This window comes from Schistocerca nitens, chromosome 7 (assembly GCF_023898315.1).
Source record: "Schistocerca nitens isolate TAMUIC-IGC-003100 chromosome 7, iqSchNite1.1, whole genome shotgun sequence".
In the NCBI taxonomy this organism is placed as follows: domain Eukaryota; kingdom Metazoa; phylum Arthropoda; class Insecta; order Orthoptera; family Acrididae; genus Schistocerca; species Schistocerca nitens.
Genome location: NC_064620.1, coordinates 357,199,504 through 357,218,747, shown reverse-complemented (window position 1 = coordinate 357,218,747; position 19,244 = coordinate 357,199,504). Strand labels below are relative to the sequence as shown.

The 19,244-nt window shown below is 38.1% G+C and overlaps 1 protein-coding gene across 1 annotated transcript in view; it reads left to right on the top strand.

The window, feature by feature from the left end:
* Window positions 1-19,244, top strand: part of LOC126195620 (protein bark beetle) — a 197,229-nt gene that overhangs the window by 57,287 nt on the left and 120,698 nt on the right. The window contains exons 13-16 of the mRNA XM_049934246.1: window positions 3,308-3,471; window positions 6,414-6,646; window positions 14,450-14,638; window positions 17,825-18,063. Coding sequence (XP_049790203.1) covers window positions 3,308-3,471; window positions 6,414-6,646; window positions 14,450-14,638; window positions 17,825-18,063 — 825 coding nt within the window. The remainder of the gene's footprint in view (window positions 1-3,307; window positions 3,472-6,413; window positions 6,647-14,449; window positions 14,639-17,824; window positions 18,064-19,244) is intronic.

Below are 19,244 nucleotides of genomic sequence, written 5' to 3'. Positions count from 1 at the left end.
TGCATTATCGTCAAATAAATTTGTAGCGCACATAGCCACTGCTCTATTGGGCTGATGATTTTCAGTATACGATGCAACGGATTCCCATGCTTTCAGTATTTCTCTTATTGTGCCAGAAGATTGCCACTTTGCTGTTACCACCTCCTGCTGCTCCTCTGAAGAACTCCTCTCGACAATTTCGTGCTGTGAAACATACTGCAACTCCATAAGCTCTTTGGTGGTCATTTCTTGGCTGTGATCTTCCACAAGCTCCTCAATATCATTGTTATCCACTTCTAGTCCCATGCTCTTGGCCAAAGACATAATCTTGTTGACTAAGGTTCCACAGGTACTGATTCAGATGCCTTAAGAGTCACATTCAACAATGCACTCCGGGCAAAGCTGCTTCCAAGCAGAAGTCAGAGTTCTATTGCTAGTCCCTTCCCACGCCTTTTTGGACATCTTGACACAGGCACTGTGTTGAAGTGATATTTCCAAAACTCTATGAGAGTGAGATTGGTAGCTTCAGAGTCAACTCAAAGCAAAGCTCTAAGAGTGCTTTAGTGTAGAGATTCTTAAAGTTAGAAATAATCTGCTGATCCACAGGCTGAAGTAATGGAGTGGTGTTCAGAGGCAGAAATTGGATCTTGATGAACTGAAATTCTTCAAGGTGGTGGTCTTGCAGGCCTGGAGAATGGGCAGGAGCATTGTCCATAATAAGCAAGACATGGAGTGGTAGATTTATCTGAAGCAAATATTTTTTCACCGAAGGACCAAAAACTTCATTGATCTGATCAGAAAAGAGATCACATTTCTCCCAAGCCTTATTGCTGGACCTCCACATCACATTTAACTTGCTTTTCTGGACTCAACACTTCTTGAAGGCTCATGAAATTTCTGAATGTTGAACAGTCAACAGTTCATCGCTTGCATTGGCACAGATGGTCTTTCACTGGATTGTGACCAGGCAGTGTATTCTCCTATTCTGTTAAAAAGGTCTTTTTCCAGAATAGACCCATCTCATCACAATTAAAAACCTGTTGCGACAGATAACCCTCAGAATCTGTGAGCATCTTGAAGTTGTTCATGAAGTTCTCTGCTGCCTTTGAGTCAGAGGTGGCTACTTTGCCGTGTGTCACAACACTGTGGATGCTGGTTCTTAGCTTAAACTTCTTGAACCACTCACAGCTTTCCTTAATCACTTCTGTGAGCACAGAAGATTCTGGCATCTTCTTAATGAGGTCAGTGAAAATTGTTCTTGCCTTCTCACAAATGGTGTTCTCGCTAATAGTGTCACGTTTCAATTGCTTTTCATTTATCCATATAAAGAGCAACTTTTTGACATCATTGAGAATATGATACCATTGTTCAGGTACTCATGTCAGTCCTTTGAAACATCTATCTCCTTAATCATTTGCCTGTTCTTGAGTATAGAGCAAGTAGTTGATGTAGACAGATTGTATGTGCATGCTAAATCAGCAGTGCTCACACGACATTTGTGTTTTTCATTGATTTTATGTTTCATTTCTAAGGTACTTTTCTTTCTTTTATGGTCGTATTCTTGCAGTTTAATCTTCATAGGCATTTCTACGAGGGTTATTAAAATATGCACACAAAAAATCACAATGTGAACACAAGTTCAGAAAAATGTGTGGTCACAAACTGCTCCAAGATGGTAGCAGAAAGAACTCAGACTGCACTACGTGCTAAAGACATTGTTCATATGCCACTGTCGACTATGAAAGATGTTCATATTGTTGAATGTTTCCCCTGCTGTGTGTGAATGGCTGGTGACGTCTCACTAAATCATCGTCATTTGTTATGCGAAACATCACTCGTTAAGCAAGTCATTTTTTTTACAATTTGTTTTGCTCATTATGCGAATTGCATGGTATGGGAGGTGCTTGTTAATAAGGTTCCACTGTATTTCAAAGTTTAAAAACTTCTGACAAAAATAAATGGTGCTTTATTTAAACAAACCAGCTCTGGACCAGCGGCTATTATATGTAAACAACAAATGTCAATTTTAACAGTCAGTCTTGACACAAACTGTTCGTTGTATGAATATCATTAACATTGAAGTAATAATATCTAACTCGCTTCCTACATGAGTTAAATGGGTGTGTGTTTATTTAGAAAGATGAGAAAAGAAATACCCATGGCTATTACGTATCAAATTGCACAATGCTACCAATATGGACATGAGAAAAGTAATACATCACAGCTACTTAAAGTCAGTAATAAAGTATGGAATTTTATTTTGGTGTAACTCAAACCATGTGCGTCAAATATTAAAACTATAGAAAACCATATGTATCAATATCACCAATATCTATAACATCACATTTATCAAACTCTGAACATAGCTGTGTGATCTGGACTTTTCTTTTTTTTTTATTTATTTATTTTTTTTATTTATTTATCTTTTAATGCATGAACCTAACAAAATTTTGTTTGTGGGACATTGTAACAACAGTTGTACTTTTAGATTGGTTGTGTCGAAGAACGTAACAAAAGCATCTGCTTCATCACACGCCTCACTGTTCTAGCCACAATGTGATCAGTTGCTTGCAACATTATTTTACTTTGCGTGATGCCTTCTAGGACAACAGTTGTTTTTGCTCCAGTTTCATGATTCCAATAGCTGCATTGTCATTATTTATGTCATTTAATGCACTAGTTAATTTCCTGCCGGGACTGTCTGCGAAAACAGCACATTGTTTTTATTATCCTGTGGTTTTTATCTGAATTGCTGCTGTCCTTAGGTGGCAGTTTATTTTCTGTTGTCTAGAAAAGTATTTGTTGTCAATATTTTAGTCAGTATCTGTGCTACATTTGTAAACAAAATGTTTATTTGTGGCGTGCGAAGGTTGTTTGTTGCTGGAGAAATGCACATTATTCCTGGATTTCTTTTTGAAGCACTGGAATCATATGTTTGAAGGTACATTCGGTTCAGCTCTCCTCCACCTTTCCCTCCTTCAGTATTCCTCTTTCCTACTCTCTCCTCACAGCCAATCACACAATTATTCTGAGGCATCCAGAGTGTGTCGGCAACAATTCCTTTCTACTCTGTAGATGTATGAAAGTTTCCTGTCTCAGCGATAAACACTTCACTTCTCGTGCCTCTCTTGTAAGATAAATTTTGTTCTCTCCTCTCAGATATTATTGTAATTCAATTATACAAATTTGTGATAGCTGCTGTGCAGTATTGAGACTGATGGTACATTTACTTGGTGAAGAATTTCATATAAGTCCATGTTAAAACCTTCTACTGTTAAAATGTTTGAGCAGTTGTACGTGGGTCAAAAATTTTTATAATTTTCTGCAGATACGTGTAAATGGGACATGGGGCACTGTGTGCAGTTACGGGTGGACTCAGCGTAATTCAGTAATAGTATGCCGTCAGTTGGGGCTGGCACCGGATCCTGACGGTTGGCTCATGGCGCCTGCAGAGTTACCTCAGGCTGGGACTGGTGAAAACATATTAATGAGGTATGTAAAGTACACAGAACTTGCAGTTATTAATATTGTATTAAAGAGTACCACTACACCACTTGTTAAAGGTTTCCTTGTTGCTGAAGATTCAGTGTTGATCATGTGCTGAGAAAGGAATTAAGTTGGTGCTACATAAATAACTGAAAACTCGAGCAGAAAACTCTGGCTGTCATATAAGTATGTATTTTCCCAATTAATTACTTTAAGAAACTTGCAACCACCTCATAACAGACTGAGAAAATTGCAAATTCATAAAATTTATTTGAGGATTCCTCCCTTAGAAAAACACAATATTTTTCTTGATTACTCTTTCCACTTAGTACATATTTTGGACATTTAATTCTGAATACCTCTTTATGAACATATGGTAATGGAAGGCCTATGTTGAATACAAATAATGAAAGGAGTGCAAGTAAAACTCGTAGAGTTGAGATGTTGAGGATGCTCAGTGGCCATATAAACAAGATGGAAAATGGTTTTAACCTTTCAGAGAAGTTCTTCTTCACCGAAGAAGTACTCACCCAATAGCTGTAGCAATGTTTTCTGTCTTTTTTGTGTATCTATCGAGCAGTCAAATTCGTAACACTAGTATGTACGGCGGAGGTCAAAGGATAATTTTTTATTTTGAGACGCAAATGTATTTGGTGTTTAAAATAGTGTGTTTCTGTGAATTTATGACTTTTAATTGTTTTAGAGAAGGTCTGATTTGCCTAAATTGTTTTACTTTGTAATTGCAAACTTTTAAGATAATTGCTGACTTACCATTGGTTTCCAAAATTGGTCAGTTGACCGCTTCTCACAGAAATGCATTTTACCTGTTTTATTTGGCACTTTTTTTTTAGGCAACAATGATGAACTTTTGTGCATATGTTTGTCATCACTAGCAGTTGGGCTGGAAACTATAATGGACTGATATCACAGTTGTGGTCTTTCTGAAGCTGAAAAAGAAGCATTGGCTGCTCAAACATGCTAGATGTTTTGAATGATTTTCGTTATTTGGGAAAATTTAAAATGAGACATGCGGATTCTATCCTGGAAGAACGTATTACCCAATGTCTCATGAGTCTTACTTATGAAAGTGGAGAACTGTCATGTCAGATAGCTTCTTCACTTCTTTCAAGCTGGCAAAAGACCTGAAACATATGGATACAATCGTTGTTGGCACTTTGAACAGGAGCAGATGGGAAGTGCCACAATCTCTGAGAAAAGCAAAGTTGTGCTGCGTCCAAGTGTTACTGACAAGGTTGATGACGTTCCTCTAACATCTTACCAACAAGGGAAGACTAAGAAAAATGACATCTTACTAGAGCAAGACTAAAAAAGTTTGCTTGTTATTAGTTCTGTGCACTCCATTGTAACAGACGACTAGATAGCAGAAATAAAACCCCAGAAACAGTCAGTTGTTATAATAACACTGAATTTGATGTAGATGTGGTAGTGAAATGTCACACAAATGTAGTGTAAGAGTCATGACAAGGTGCTGACTTGTACATGTTTTGTATAACATTCTAAATATGGTTGTGATCAATCTCCATACCTTGTGCAAGTTGATAACTGGCTCTGCCATCTATTAATGGTCTTATATAGTGAAAACACAGACGAATTAGTGGTACCAATCAGGAATTCACACCTTCAGCAATTCCAGACTCCATTTATTTTGATTGCCGTCAGAGAAGGGGGAGAAAAAGTGTTAAACTGTATTGTTCAAGAAAAACAAAACCAGAGATAACTGTGAAATATGTAAAAATTTGCTTGCAGTTCATGTCTAAGCAAAAGGACATGCAAATAGTGCAGTTGTGACTCTTTGAGTGTACATAGTTCTCCATAAAAATGTGTCTAGTAAAACTCTACTTATTTGTTACAAGATAAATGCTTAATTAGTGGACAGCTAAGCAAATCTATGATAATAACACTTGTTACCTATTGTTACGTGATGTAAACCACGAACACTAGAAATATAAGTCATTTTATGTACCTCTAATACAGTGGCAATAATTTTTGTATGGTTTAACATAAAAGTAAAATTTAAGAGTTTCAAATAAAAATTTGGCACATTATTATTATACAAGAAAAAATAATAAAAACAATATTAAAAGCAGTAAATGTGAAATATTGTTACATTTTGTAAAAAAAAAGCCTAAAATGCAATAAAAACCATAGTGGTCAATGGACCTCCTTTGGGCATTCTAAGGAACAATACAAAGTTGGGCTTCTAGTGTTAGCTATATGGTGAGTTGTTACCCATAATCTCTCCATTATGTACACTCATACTTGTTTGTGTTGAACTGACGGGTAAGATATGTGTAACCAGTTGACATTACAAACTGTTTCATTTTGTTTCTGTGTCTTGAAAACAACATGCTGAAATAATGAATTATAGAAAAATCATGAGAGTAGTAAACACACATGGCTTTTATGGAAGGCACTGCAGGACACATTCTTGTAGAATGGAAACATTTGCTTTTGTGCAAATAGTGTACCAGGTCACTTGTCTGAGCTGACTAACTCAGAAAGACAATTATTTCTATTGATCTGAAGTAACTAGTTGTACATGCGACTCAAGTGATTGTGAATACCGTAATTATTTCCTGTTGAAGCATAGATGGAAAAGGAGATGAATATCAGGTAGCTCAGCTCTCCTCCCTTTTCCCAAAAAACACACACCCAATTTCTTGTAAACACACCTCTCAAACTTTCAGCTTCATATTAATTAACCAATAGTCCCTTTCTCACCTTTCTCAGATTGTTTGTCTTCATCATTGTTTGAGTTGTCTGATGTGCATTGTGTTATTATTGTTATCTTTTTATGATTTTATTATCCTACTCTATTTCTGTCTTAGAAAGTTTAATCCTAGATGTAATTTCATTGCAAAGTAAAAGCGACCCTTTAGAACAAATAAGTAGTAAAAATAACAGCAATTTCCCCGTTTTCACCACAGTAATGTGCGGTGTGGAGAAGAAGACGTAGACGTAACTCAATGCCGAGCAGAGCACACTGTTGCTGGAGACATGTACGGAGCATGTACCCATCAACAGGATGTAGGTCTGCGTTGCCTTCGGCCAGCGTGGGCTGGTGTGCGCCTGGCACCAACCGCTCGGCGCTCTGACCTTCAGTTTGTTACAATAGAACATGCGGGGTTGCTAGACTTCAATGGACCAACGCTGAAGCCAGGTAAAGGAACTTCTCTTTCTTTTAGGCAGTGTGCGTGTATTATCTGCACAGTGGCATCCACAGCAGAACAGTAACATTCAATCGTAGTTTGGAAAGGCCTATTTTTTATGAAGATTACCTGAAGGAGATATGTTGACATGTGAGATTCTGCCAAAGATTTTGTGAGTTTTAGATGTTTGGTCCCGCAGGTTTCTTTTCAATTATACATGGTATGTAATGAAATCATATAACACAGCCAAAAAAATGTATGATTCATCAGTCAACATTGTTCTGTGTTGTGATGTGGTGTAGTCTGAGAGAAGGGACTCTTGTTTTAACAGAAAATGCAGCTGTAATAATAATAATATCTTGTTGTTGGTTTTACTCTCTTTTGCAAAGAAGAAATACAAATGTGTAAAGGACAAATCTGTTGTTAGTTGACAGAAGATAATAATATACTATCAAAAAATACAATAACAGTGACACTAAAATGAACTCTTTCATTCTTGTTGACTGGTGACTTGTACAGTGGTATGCATACTGCTGTAATTCAGTACAAATTACTGGCCACATACTAACACTTCAATTGAAAATCGTAGTTGTTACCCTCAGGTGCATGCAGAGGGTCCACATGAAACCTTCCTGATTTCCATAGTCAGTTAAATAAATTTAAAAAATGCTATTTATGGTGTCATTTAAAGTAACTCAAAAAGTTTTGAGAAAAAAACTTAACACACTTGTACATGGGTTCATTTTTGTAACCAATAAAATGTCTAGATGGTACACCATCTCAGCCTGTATGTGCACAGGCATGTCCGGAAAGATGGGACACTATTGCAGCCACAATTCTTCTATTAACATTGCCAAGGTTATGTACAGATGAGCTATAGATATTGTCTTTCATATAATCCTACAGGAAGAAATCCAGAAGAGTTTAGTCGTAGATCCTGGTCAGTCACTTGGTTAGTCAATCACATTCTATGCATTGCTGTGGAAATGTTCAGTACAGAAAGTCCAAACTTGTAAACTCCTCTGCAGTGGTACAGCGTCTTGCTAAATCACATTTGGCTGAAAGTGAAGAACCTGAGGGACAGAAAATGGCTCACGTATGTCCAGATAAACAGTTCCTGTGACTGTTTGTCCAATTTACAGAAATAGTCCATTTATACTGTCTTTCATCTGCGCACACCACACAGTCACCTTTTCACTTTCTCTGACATGTTCCCAAAAAATGTGGAGGTTATCTGAGACCCAAATGTGACTGTTGTGCCAATTAACCTTGCAGTATCTGTGACAGTTTGATTTGTCAGAGAAAACAACATTTCATTGGTAGTTTGAGTTTTGCCCAATCTGTTCCAACACCTCGAAAACAAATTTGTGGCGAAGCTGCATGTCATTTCACTTCAGTGCTTGCACAATGTGAACTCTGTAAGCATGCAAGTGAAGAAGTTTGTGCAGCACCTTGTGAGGTGTTGAGTGTGGCATCTTTGGCTATCATGATGCTCAGTGAACTGACTTTGGCGGGCCTTTGTGGAAGGTGTCTCTGATCTGCTGTACAATTTCATCAGATGTGCATTTTCAGCCAGAGCCTGTCTATCTGTTTCTCTCAGTGGCTAGGGACTTGTGTATTAATGTCAGATTGCTCCCTTTGAAATTACAAAGCCACAGCCAATTTTCTTCCCAGTCCTTCCCTGATCTGAGGTTGAACTCCATGTCTTAACGACCTCATTATCGATGGAATGTTAAACACCAGTCTTCATTTTTCTTTACTTTGAAATTCATGTCAGAAATTTCTTTGGACAGCAATGGGTTATTTTGTTTCCGCTTACTACACCACACATTGGGCTCACTCTTGATGTGTTGTCATTTTTGATAATTATTTAGCACCTGAAATGAAACAAAAGGGATCATTTAGAAAAAAGCCACTCAAAATTTTTTATGTTGCATTGCTATGTTTCATAGTTTTTTTATTGCTTTTGGAAATTGGCTTCATGTGGATACCCTGTGCATTGCTTGCTCAGGTGATAAATTATGAAATCTTTTGGTTATCTTGTACGAAAATTGCACTCCATTTCTGTTAAGCATACGATGCAATTAGTATGTGACACAAAGTTGTATGGATCGTGTAGCTTCCTGTTATTATGATTTGGTGTTAAAAGTGAAGAATCTACTGTAGCAAAAAATCTCAGTCTTGTGTATATTAAGGAATGAAACCAAGTACTTACAGAGTTGAAAAGATCTACAAACAGAAATGTAATATAAAACAAACGCAAACTAATGAATGACGACTATATTTAGAAGTCTTGTAATAGTGCTGTACTGCACAAGTTTAGTATTAAGTTTTACAGGCCATGCAGTCAAAAGTACTGCACAATTGTCTCAGGTGTTTGTGTAATGCGTTGTTGATGAAATCAGGTGGAATAGCTAAGAGCCAACATTTGTCTAGTGAGATGAAGTGAAACATTGACAGCAAGCTTGAGACGGATCGATGTTGCAAGATAATTGTATGTTTGTCCTTTAGCAGTACATTCACATTGGAAGAAGTTCCTTTGATGAATGAAGGTAGTGCTTTTCTACACTGGAAGTGACTAATATGCAAGTGAAAAAGTATTTATTTGGGATGGCATCTTTCTTAGAGAACATGCAGAGACCTGTTGCACTCTCTAAAATGGTTTTAAAAATAGAGTTAAAAATTGTTTACAAAATTTCAGGATTGATGGAGAAGATAAAAGATTCATTATTCTGTGTGTCATTGGTTTGTTAGGTGCACCATTTCCCACTAAACGCCCTTTAATCCCTTAACTTAAAACTCTGAGTTATCTCATTTTTATTATTTTGAAAGAAACTTAAAATCCCGTGTATACCCAGGAAACTTAAGAAAAGACCTCTGAAAAAATAAAATCCCCTTATATATTATATCAGCACTGATAGTTAAGTGGTTGGTTGCTAGAAATACATGGTTTCACAGCTACACAGAAACTAAAAAATGACTTCAAGTTACTGGCTATTTTAGTTGAAGTCCTGAACTTTAAAAACTGTGTTGTACTTCTGTATGCAATGTCATTCATTATAGGATGTCATTTTTTAGTTAAAAAATATTATTTTTTGGAACATAATTTGAAAAAAAATTTAAAAAAGTTCAATTAAGGTGTTAATGGTGTGGCATTAGGTATTCTGCAGATTACTTCACACTTAATGGTGTGGCATTAGGTATTCTGCAGATTACTTCACACTTTAGTTTTTACTGCATCACACGTTGAAAGATATGTAGATTGACAGTTGCAAACTTTGCACTAACCAGTGTAAACCAGTTATTCATAATATCTTGATTGACAAGTGCTCACCAGTGGTACGAAATAAATAGATCCACTGTGCTCCAGCTAGTTCCTGCAAGATCTATGTTTAAAGCAAACCATTGTGAAATACACTGTTAGACTTCATAGCTACCCAGAAACTAAAAAATGATCTCAAGTTTCAGTACATTTTAGCCAAAGTCCAATGCACTAATATACTGCTATTCCCCTTGGTTTCCTCTCCCTAATATAGAGCTGCTCTGTTTGTTACTGAAGTGTGCTAGATTGCCATTCATGTGTCCTTTCTCATTTGTGTTTCAACACCTTTAAAACAGATTGGGGTACATCAGAACACAATTTAAACATAATATGGAAATATCACTTGTCAGTCCTTATCCCTGCAACAATAGTTTTCTGTCACCTAAAAAAATGTACCCTGAATAATTGTGACTGGACTTTGTTGACAGCCATCATAGAGTTATCATTCTATGGATTGAGGAGAAGGAATAATTCTGTGATAAGAAAAATGCTTGTCTGTAACAGAGCTCTTGAACTCAATACTTAAGGGATGGAATGTTCAACAAGGTCATAAGCCCTTATATTAATAACAACTTACACTATGCTAACCATTGATATCTGTGTAACATTATCACATAGTAATGACCCTACAAGTATTGAGAAATCTTCAAAGACAACAGATATGTGTATCAACCAACTTGGCTCATGTCCTCATGAAGTGTGTGTAACATTATTTTGAGGCTTATGTTGCAATTTGTTGTTAGAGTACTACTGACAATTTTATATTCAATTGTCATTTATTGATCTCTTCAGAAATCCACATCTAAAACATGGATTGCTCTGCAAAATACTGTTTTCTTCTTTTTTATACCACCACACCATATGTTTAGAATGTTTGTTCAGTTGCAAGTACATCACATATTCCAGGATTTGTTGTTTTCATTATGTGCATCATGTTGTTGTTGTTGTTGTGGTCATCAGTCCTGAGACTGGTTTGATGCAGCTCTCCATGCTACTCTATCCTGTGCAAGCTTCTTCATCTCCCAGTACCTACTGCAACCTACATCCTTCTGAATCTGCTTAGTGTATTGATCTCTTGGTCTCCCTCTACGATTTTTACCCTCCACGCTGCCCTCCAATGCTAAATTTGTGATCCCTTGATGCCTCAAAACATGTCCTACCAACCGATCCCTTCTTCTAGTCAAGTTGTGCCACAAACTTCTCTTCTCCCCAATCCTATTCAATACCTCCTCATTAGTTACGTGATCTACCCAGCTTATCTTCAGCATTCTTCTGTAGCACCACATTTCGAAAGCTTCTATTCTCTTCTTGTCCAAACTGGTTATCGTCCATGTTTCACTTCCATACATGGCTACACTCCATACAAATACTTTCAGAAACGACTTCCTGACACTTAAATCTATACTCGATGTTAACAAATTTCTCTTCTTCAGAAACGGTTTCCTTGCCATTGCCAGTCTACATTTTATATCCTCTCTACTTCGACCATCATCAGTTATTTTACTCCCTAAATAGCAAAACTCCTTTACTACTTTAAGTGTCTCATTTCCTAATCTAATCCCCTCAGCATCACCCAATTTAATTTGACTACATTCCATTATCCTCGTTTTGCTTTTGTTGATGTTCATCTTATATCCTCCTTTCAAGACACTGTCCATTCCATTCAACTGCTCTTCCAAGTCCTTTGGTGTCTCTGACAGAATTACAATGTCATTGGCGAACCTCAAAGTTTTTACTTCTTCTCCATGAATTTTAATACCTACTCCGAATTTTTCTTTTGTTTCCTTTACTGCTTGCTCAATATACAGATTGAATAACATCGGGGAGAGGCTACAACCCTGTCTCACTCCTTTCCCAACCACTGCTTCCCTTTCATGCCCCTCGACTCTTATAACTGCCATCTGGTTTCTGTACAAATTGTAAATAGCCTTTCGCTCCCTGTATTTTACCCCTGTCACCTTCAGAATTTGAAAGAGAGTATTCCAGTTAAAGTTGTCAAAAGCTTTCTCTAAGTCTACAAATGCTAGAAACGTAGGTTTGCCTTTTCTTAATCTTTCTTCTAAGATAAGTCGTAAGGTTAGTATTGCCTCACGTGTTCCAACATTTCTGCGGAATCCAAACTGATCTTCCCCGAGGTCCGCTTCTACCAGTTTTTCCATTCGTCTGTAAAGAATTCGCGTTAGTATTTTGCAGCTGTGACGTATTAAACTGATAGTTCGGTAATTTTCACATCTGTCAACACCTGCTTTCTTTGGTATTGGAATTATTATATTCTTCTTGAAGTCTGTGGGTATTTCGCCTGTCTCATACATCTTGCTCACCAGATGGTAGAGTTTTGTCATGACTGGCTCTCCCAAGGCCATCAGTAGTTCTAATGGAATGTTGTCTACTCCCGGGGCCTTGTTTCGACTCAGGTCTTTCAGTGCTCTGTCAAACTCTTCACGCAGTATCTTATCTCCCATTTCATCTTCATCTACATCCTCTCCCATTTCCATAATACTGTCCTCAAGTACATCGCCCTTGTATAAACCCTCTATATACTCCTTCCACCTTTCTTCTTCCCTTCTTTGCTTAGAACTGGGTTGCCATCTGAGCTCTTGATATTCATATAAGTGGTTCTCTTCTCTCCAAAGGTCTCGTTTAATTTTCCTGTAGGCAGTATCTATCTTACCCCTAGTGAGACAAGCCTCTACATCCTTACATTTGTCCTCTAGCCATCCCTGCTTAGCCATTTTGCACTTTCTGTCGATCTCATTTTTGAGACGTTTGTATTCCCTTTTGCCTGCTTCATTTACTGCATTTTTATATTTTCTCCTTTCATCAATTAAATTCAATATTTCTTCTGTTACCCAAGGATTTCTATTAGCCCTTGTCTTTTTACCTACTTGATCCTCTGCTGCCTTCACTACTTCATCCCTCAGAGCTACCCATTCTTCTTCTACTGTATTTCTTTCCCCCATTCCTGTCAATTGTTCCCTTATGCTCTCCCTGAAACTCTCTACAACCTCTGGTTCTTTCAGTTTATCCAGGTCCCATCTCCTTAAATTCCCACCTTTTTGCAGTTTCTTCAGTTTCAATCTGCAGTTCATAACCAATAGATTGTGGTCAGAATCCACATCTGCCCCTGGAAATGTCTTACAGTTTAAAACCTGGTTCCTAAATCTCTGCCTTACCATTATATAATCTATCTGATACCTATTAGTATCTCCAGGATTCTTCCAGGTATACAACCTTCTTTTATGATTCTTGAACCAAGTGTTAGCTATGATTAAGTTATGCTCTGTGCAAAATTCTACAAGGCGGCTTCCTCTTTCATTTCTTCCCCCCAATCCATATTCACCTACTATGTTTCCTTCTCTCCCTTTTCCTACTGACGAATTCCAGTCATCCATGACTATTAAATTTTCGTCTCCCTTCACTACCTGAATAATTTCTTTTATCTCGTCATACATTTCATCAATTTCTTCAACATCTACAGAGCTAGTTGGCATATAAACTTGTACTACTGTAGTAGGCATGGGCTTTGTGTCTATCTTGGCCACAATAATGCGTTCACTATGCTGTTTGTAGTAGCTAACCCGCACTCCTATTTTTTTATTCATTATGAAACCTACTCCTGCATTACCCCTATTTGATTTTGTATTTATAACCCTGTAATCACCTGACCAAAAGTCTTGTTCCTCCTGCCACCGAACTTCACTAATTCCCACTATATCTAACTTTAACCTATCCATTTCCCCTTTTAAATTTTCTAACCTACCTGCCCGATTAAGGGATCTGACATTCCACGCTCCGATCCATAGAATGCCAGTTTTCTTTCACCTGATAACGACGTCCTCTTGAGTAGTCCCCGCCCGGAGATCCGAATGGGGGACTATTTTACCTCCGGAATATTTTACCCAAGAGGACGCCATCATCATTTAATCATACAGTAAAGCTGCATGTCCTCGGGAAAAATTACGGCTGTAGTTTCCCCTTGCTTTCAGCCGTTCGCAGTACCAGCACAGCAAGGCCGTTTTGGTTATTGTTACAAGGCCAGATCAGTCAATGATCCAGACTGTTGCCCTTGCAACTACTGAAAAGGCTGCTGCCCCTCTTCAGGAACCACATGTTTGTCTGGCCTCTCAACAGATACCCCTCCGTTGTGGTTGCACCTACGGTACGGCCATCTGTATCGCTGAGGCACGCAAGCCTCCCCACCAACGGCAAGGTCCATGGTTCATGGGGGAAGATGTGCATCATAGCATGTACATTAATTAATTAATTCAGTCACCATTTTCTGCAAACCTCATCGTGTTTGAGTACTTTCAGTAACGTGATATGAGTCCAGTTATACATTAACAAGCCCAAGTTGCCACTAAAAATTACTTCACTAGAGCACACTAACGATCAGTTACAACGAGTGCTAATCTGCTAATACTGTGCTCGCACAGTAACTATCTACAGATGTACAGTACTGATTTTTTATTCACTGTTCATGGTGTGATTGCAGGACTGCAAGTGGATCTATGGCGCCATGCAATGGAGAGCATCCGGGTGGAGAATAGTTTGCAGGATGGCCTTGGTGTCATTTATTCTGATTTGTATTCAACAGGAGCTGCACGTACTGTGAAGAACAGTGAATTTCGTGCCAATCACGGAAATGGTATCAGTATTAGGCAATTTGGGCTTAAAGTCTCAGGTAAGGTTTTGATTTAATTGTGATTGTAACACGTTCGGCAGTAGTGAAATTTCCTTTTCCTCAAAATCTGCAACACTGTGGCACATATTGCAGATGTTTGTCATTATGTGATCTCCTTTTAGAGAATAATAGAAGTCTTACATAAACAGTGTTTGGAACAGGCCACATGAGGTGCATACTTCATTTGTAAGCTTTATTTCATCAACTATGTTTACTAATTGCCTTTCCCTGTTACCATTGGCACACTTTCAGTTTTTCCAGTTCACATAATTAGCTTAAGTTTACATGCTAAAATTTTATAGTATTCAATTCCTAGCGCAGAGATCTTGTACATTTTGTGCTCTGCCCCCCCCCCCCCCCCCTTCTGGTACTAATAGTGATAGACATTACTCATTCAAATTCTGGATATTGGTGATATTCCATTGTTCTGTTTTCAACATAACACAATTACTGTACTCTTGGTTATCATTGTGCCTGAAAACTCCTGTGATTACCATCTTTCTCTGTCTTATCTGATTTAAATAATTAGCTTAAGTTTATATGCTAAACTTTTGTAGCATTCAATTCCCAGCAACAAAGACCTTGAATATATTGCTCTCTTTTCCACCTGTGTGTTAATTTCTCAGCCAAACATCACACGCATTTATTTTCATACACTCCTCCCTGTTCCTATCTGTTTGTGTTATACATTCTGCAAGGGAGTTAACTTTTATTATTTTCTTTGATATTATTTAGCCTATCCAATATTTTCCTCTCCTTTCCCTCATCTCCTTCCTTTGTTTTATCTGTTGTTCTGTCCTCAGACACTCCAGTGTTTATCTATGACTTTTTGATTACTCTTTCAGACCTGCCAGCTTTTATGTTTTATTGCAGCATTTTATGGTTTACGGATCAGTGGTGTCATTTAATGATCTCGTGCACAAAAATTTGAAACATTAACATTTGATAATCACCCCATTTCTGTACAATTGATTGTTTATGTGGGTCAAAAATATGATAGTAGATAACTCATATTTTGATATGCTTGGTACTTTTAACTGTGTGATGTTTGTGTCATCATTGGAACTGAATTTAAAGCCAGGCTAACAGTTCTTCCATGAGCTTTGATATGTTTCAATGAATTGTTTGAGTGTCTTGAGTGTTTATGTTATCATATTCTGTTGATTTTCCGTGCATAGTAAAATCAAGAAAGGGAGAAAAATTTGCCTTTTGCACAGTATGTGGGTGTGATATTAATATTGCACATGATAGAAGAAAAAATTTAAGTATTCATGTGAAGTGTGGTAAATACATAAGTCATATTAAATCGAAGAAAGATAACAAGAAAATCAACAGCCTTTATGCCAGATCTGGAAATGTTGACACTGACGCAATTAGGGCTGAGTGTCTGTTTACTTCCTTTTTGGTGGAACACAATGTGCCCTTAAGTGTGGCTGATTAGCTGTAATACTATGTACCCAAACCATTTCCACACGCTTTACATCTTTCGGAACACCTAGAGTTGAACAAAGTGGATCCAAAGAGCATCATAAGAAGAGAATTATTGATTCTGCTACTACACATGCCCCTAAAAGAACAGCATATTCTTCCAGATGTGACAAACCCACCCTAAAAAGTAAGTCTTCGGCTACAACACACAAGGAAAAATTGTATATGTTCCTGTCCTCAAACTTGAACAAGGCCTTTTGCACTTTCCTTCATGTGACTATTCTTGTATTTAACAAATTGAATGTTGCCCTTCAGACTTTTCCCCCCACAAGCTCACTTTTTATTAGAACTTCTAATGGATTTGCTAAAGCAGTTGTTCACCAAGTTTGTTAAGACCAAAATTATCAAAAGCTCCTCAATTCTGGAATTTGAGTACAATTTGATTCAAAATCAAAGAAGTGATGATGAGTTAGTTATTGGCATTCAGACTTAGAACATAGTGAATGATCTCCAGGATACAGATAAATCACTTTTCTTTTCATCGGTGAGAAACTATTTTTGTACTGCCTGTGACTACATCATCAAGAAGTTTCCACTCAAGAATGATGTGCTAAAGCATGCTCATGTTGCTAGGTTAGAAAAAAAATTAAAGATACACAGTTTTCTTCCATTCATTTTTTCTTGGAAAAGTTTCCTGAAATGTTATGCAAGATGAGGTTTAAATGAGATTCAGAGGCAGTTCACAGCTCTTCAGGTAGATGACACTTTGGCTGCAAATCGAGATGCTGCAAGTGATTCCAGCTGGGCACAAACATCAAGAATTCGTGGAGCTGGTGGACTTCTTAACTGAATTTCTAGAGTAATGCTCTCTATTCTCACCATACCCCATAGCAATGCAGAATGTGAATGTCTTTTCAGTCTTGTGAAGAAAAATAGAACAGGATTCAGATCAACCATGTCCAATGAATCTCTGGAGTCTATTTCTGTTTTGAAGACCAGGAGTTCTGGTCCCTCTTACGACAAAACATTTTCTCAAGACTTTTTGCAGGAAGCCAAAAAGGGCACAACTGTGACTTCATAAAATCAAACTAGTATGTGATTTGCATTATGTACTATATTAATTCTTGCCTGTGTTACGTTAAACAAATTTTGTTATGTAAAGCATTTTTCAGTTATTGCATATCTGCTGAATTTATTAAGAAAGTCCTGGTATGTATGCTCATCATGCCTGCTGCTGTTTAACATGAATTTCTTCAAAATTGTTATGTTCTTCTACAAGTCATTGGCCTATGATATAAGTAGATGTGATTTCATTGAAGTATCCTGTTTGAAGCATGAATTATTATGTTTCGTAGCCCAGAAGTACTATTGTTTTTGTAAAGCCAGGGTATGTTGAAAATTATTGGATTTTCAAAAGTTGGCAGGTATGCTCTCTTTCTACTTATAACTTCCAGGTCTTGTAACTTTGTTTTTTCGAACATTTTGTTGTTGTTCCCCCTTCTTCTATCTTGCTACGTGTGAAGTATCTGTAACGTATTTTCCGCCAAGTCATTGTTCCTCTTGATACTTTTTTTTTTCTTTTCTTTTGCCCCCTCCCACCAGAAACAGGACAAGGTATTTGATTGTAGTACTTAATAAACTGTATTTGTTAGTTGTATTCATATTCTGGAGAAAATATCTGTTATGGAGATGAAATATACAAGTATGTACATTGTGCTGAGGGTCATTCATGTTTTGAAATTATGTTTACCTGTGCAGGGTGCACCTTAGAGAAGAATGATGCAGCAGGCCTTCGGCATGAACCCGTTGTGTCACTGCAAGATCGACGTGACCTTGCGGGTTGGCTGATGCCCCCTCAGCCTCCCCACCCAGACTATGCACCTATTGTTTTGCCTGCAGCAGCTCGCACCCACTTGCTGGAAAATGATGAAACAAAAGTTTTCGTTACAACAAAGGTGCCAGTTGGTGATTCTGTGGATGCAAATTTTACTATAAAAGTAAGTACTATTTGCCATAAAATATTGCTGCTTTACGAGTGCATTAAAAGAAACTGTTTTATTTCTTCATATTATTGTGATAAAACATTGGGAAATCCAGGTAGGAATATCAAAAATACTATGAAAATGAGAGATTGCTACTCACTGTAAAGATGAAATGCTGAGCTGCAGACAAGCACAGTGAAAAGACTGTTATACATTTAGCTTTCTGTCAAAGCCTTCTTGAGGAAAGAAAATGTACACATATTCACAGAAGCAACCACACCTAATGCACACGTCTGCTCTGGCCAGAAATAAAATCACGCTGAATGAAAGCAGCAACACAGAGTGGGGCAGGGAAGGGGAAGGGATAGCTAGTGACAGATAGGAGGAGAGAAGAACACTTGCTGGTGGAGGGTGCAGGGATTAGATTGTGGCTGCCAGGTGCAGTGTCGGGAGTCTATGGGGGAGGGAGGAGGGGGTTGGGTACGGTAAAGGAGAGGTGCGGAGAAGGGGAAAAGGACCAGTTGGTTCACTGACAGAGAGCAGTGTACAATAAGGGTGAAGGGATGTGAATTGGGAGAATGTATAGGACAGAGGGGGTGGAAACTGTTGGGTGAAAGGTTTGGGAACAATAGATTACTGTAGGTTGGGGCTGGGATAAATTTGGGAGCAGAGAATATGTTGAAAGGATAACTCTCATCTGTACAGTTCCGACAAGCTGGTGGTGGAGGAAAGGATCCAGATGTCCCGACTGTGAGGCATCTTTAAAATCAAACATGTTATATTCAGCTGGGTGTTGTGCCACAGGATGGCTCACTTTGTTTTGGCTGCAGTTCGGCAATGGCCATTCACCCTGGTAGATAGCTGGTTGTGTATAGTGTTCAATCACTCACCCAGCCTTCACAACATCCTAGTCCATCTTTATCCCATTCCCAATCCCTGTGGAAGACCCATGTGCAAGACCTGCCCAAACCATCCACCCAACACTTCCAATTCCTTTCATGTCACAGGATTTTCCTACCCCATCTGAGGCTGGGCCACCTGTGAAAGCTGCCATAGCTCTGCTGCAGCTGTTGCATAACTTTTTAGATTGGCGTGACTACCGCTGTGTCCAAGAGCAAAGTGGACCACCCTGTGGCACAACATGCAGCTGAACATAACATGATTGATTTTAATGGCTGCTTCATGACCTGTCTGGA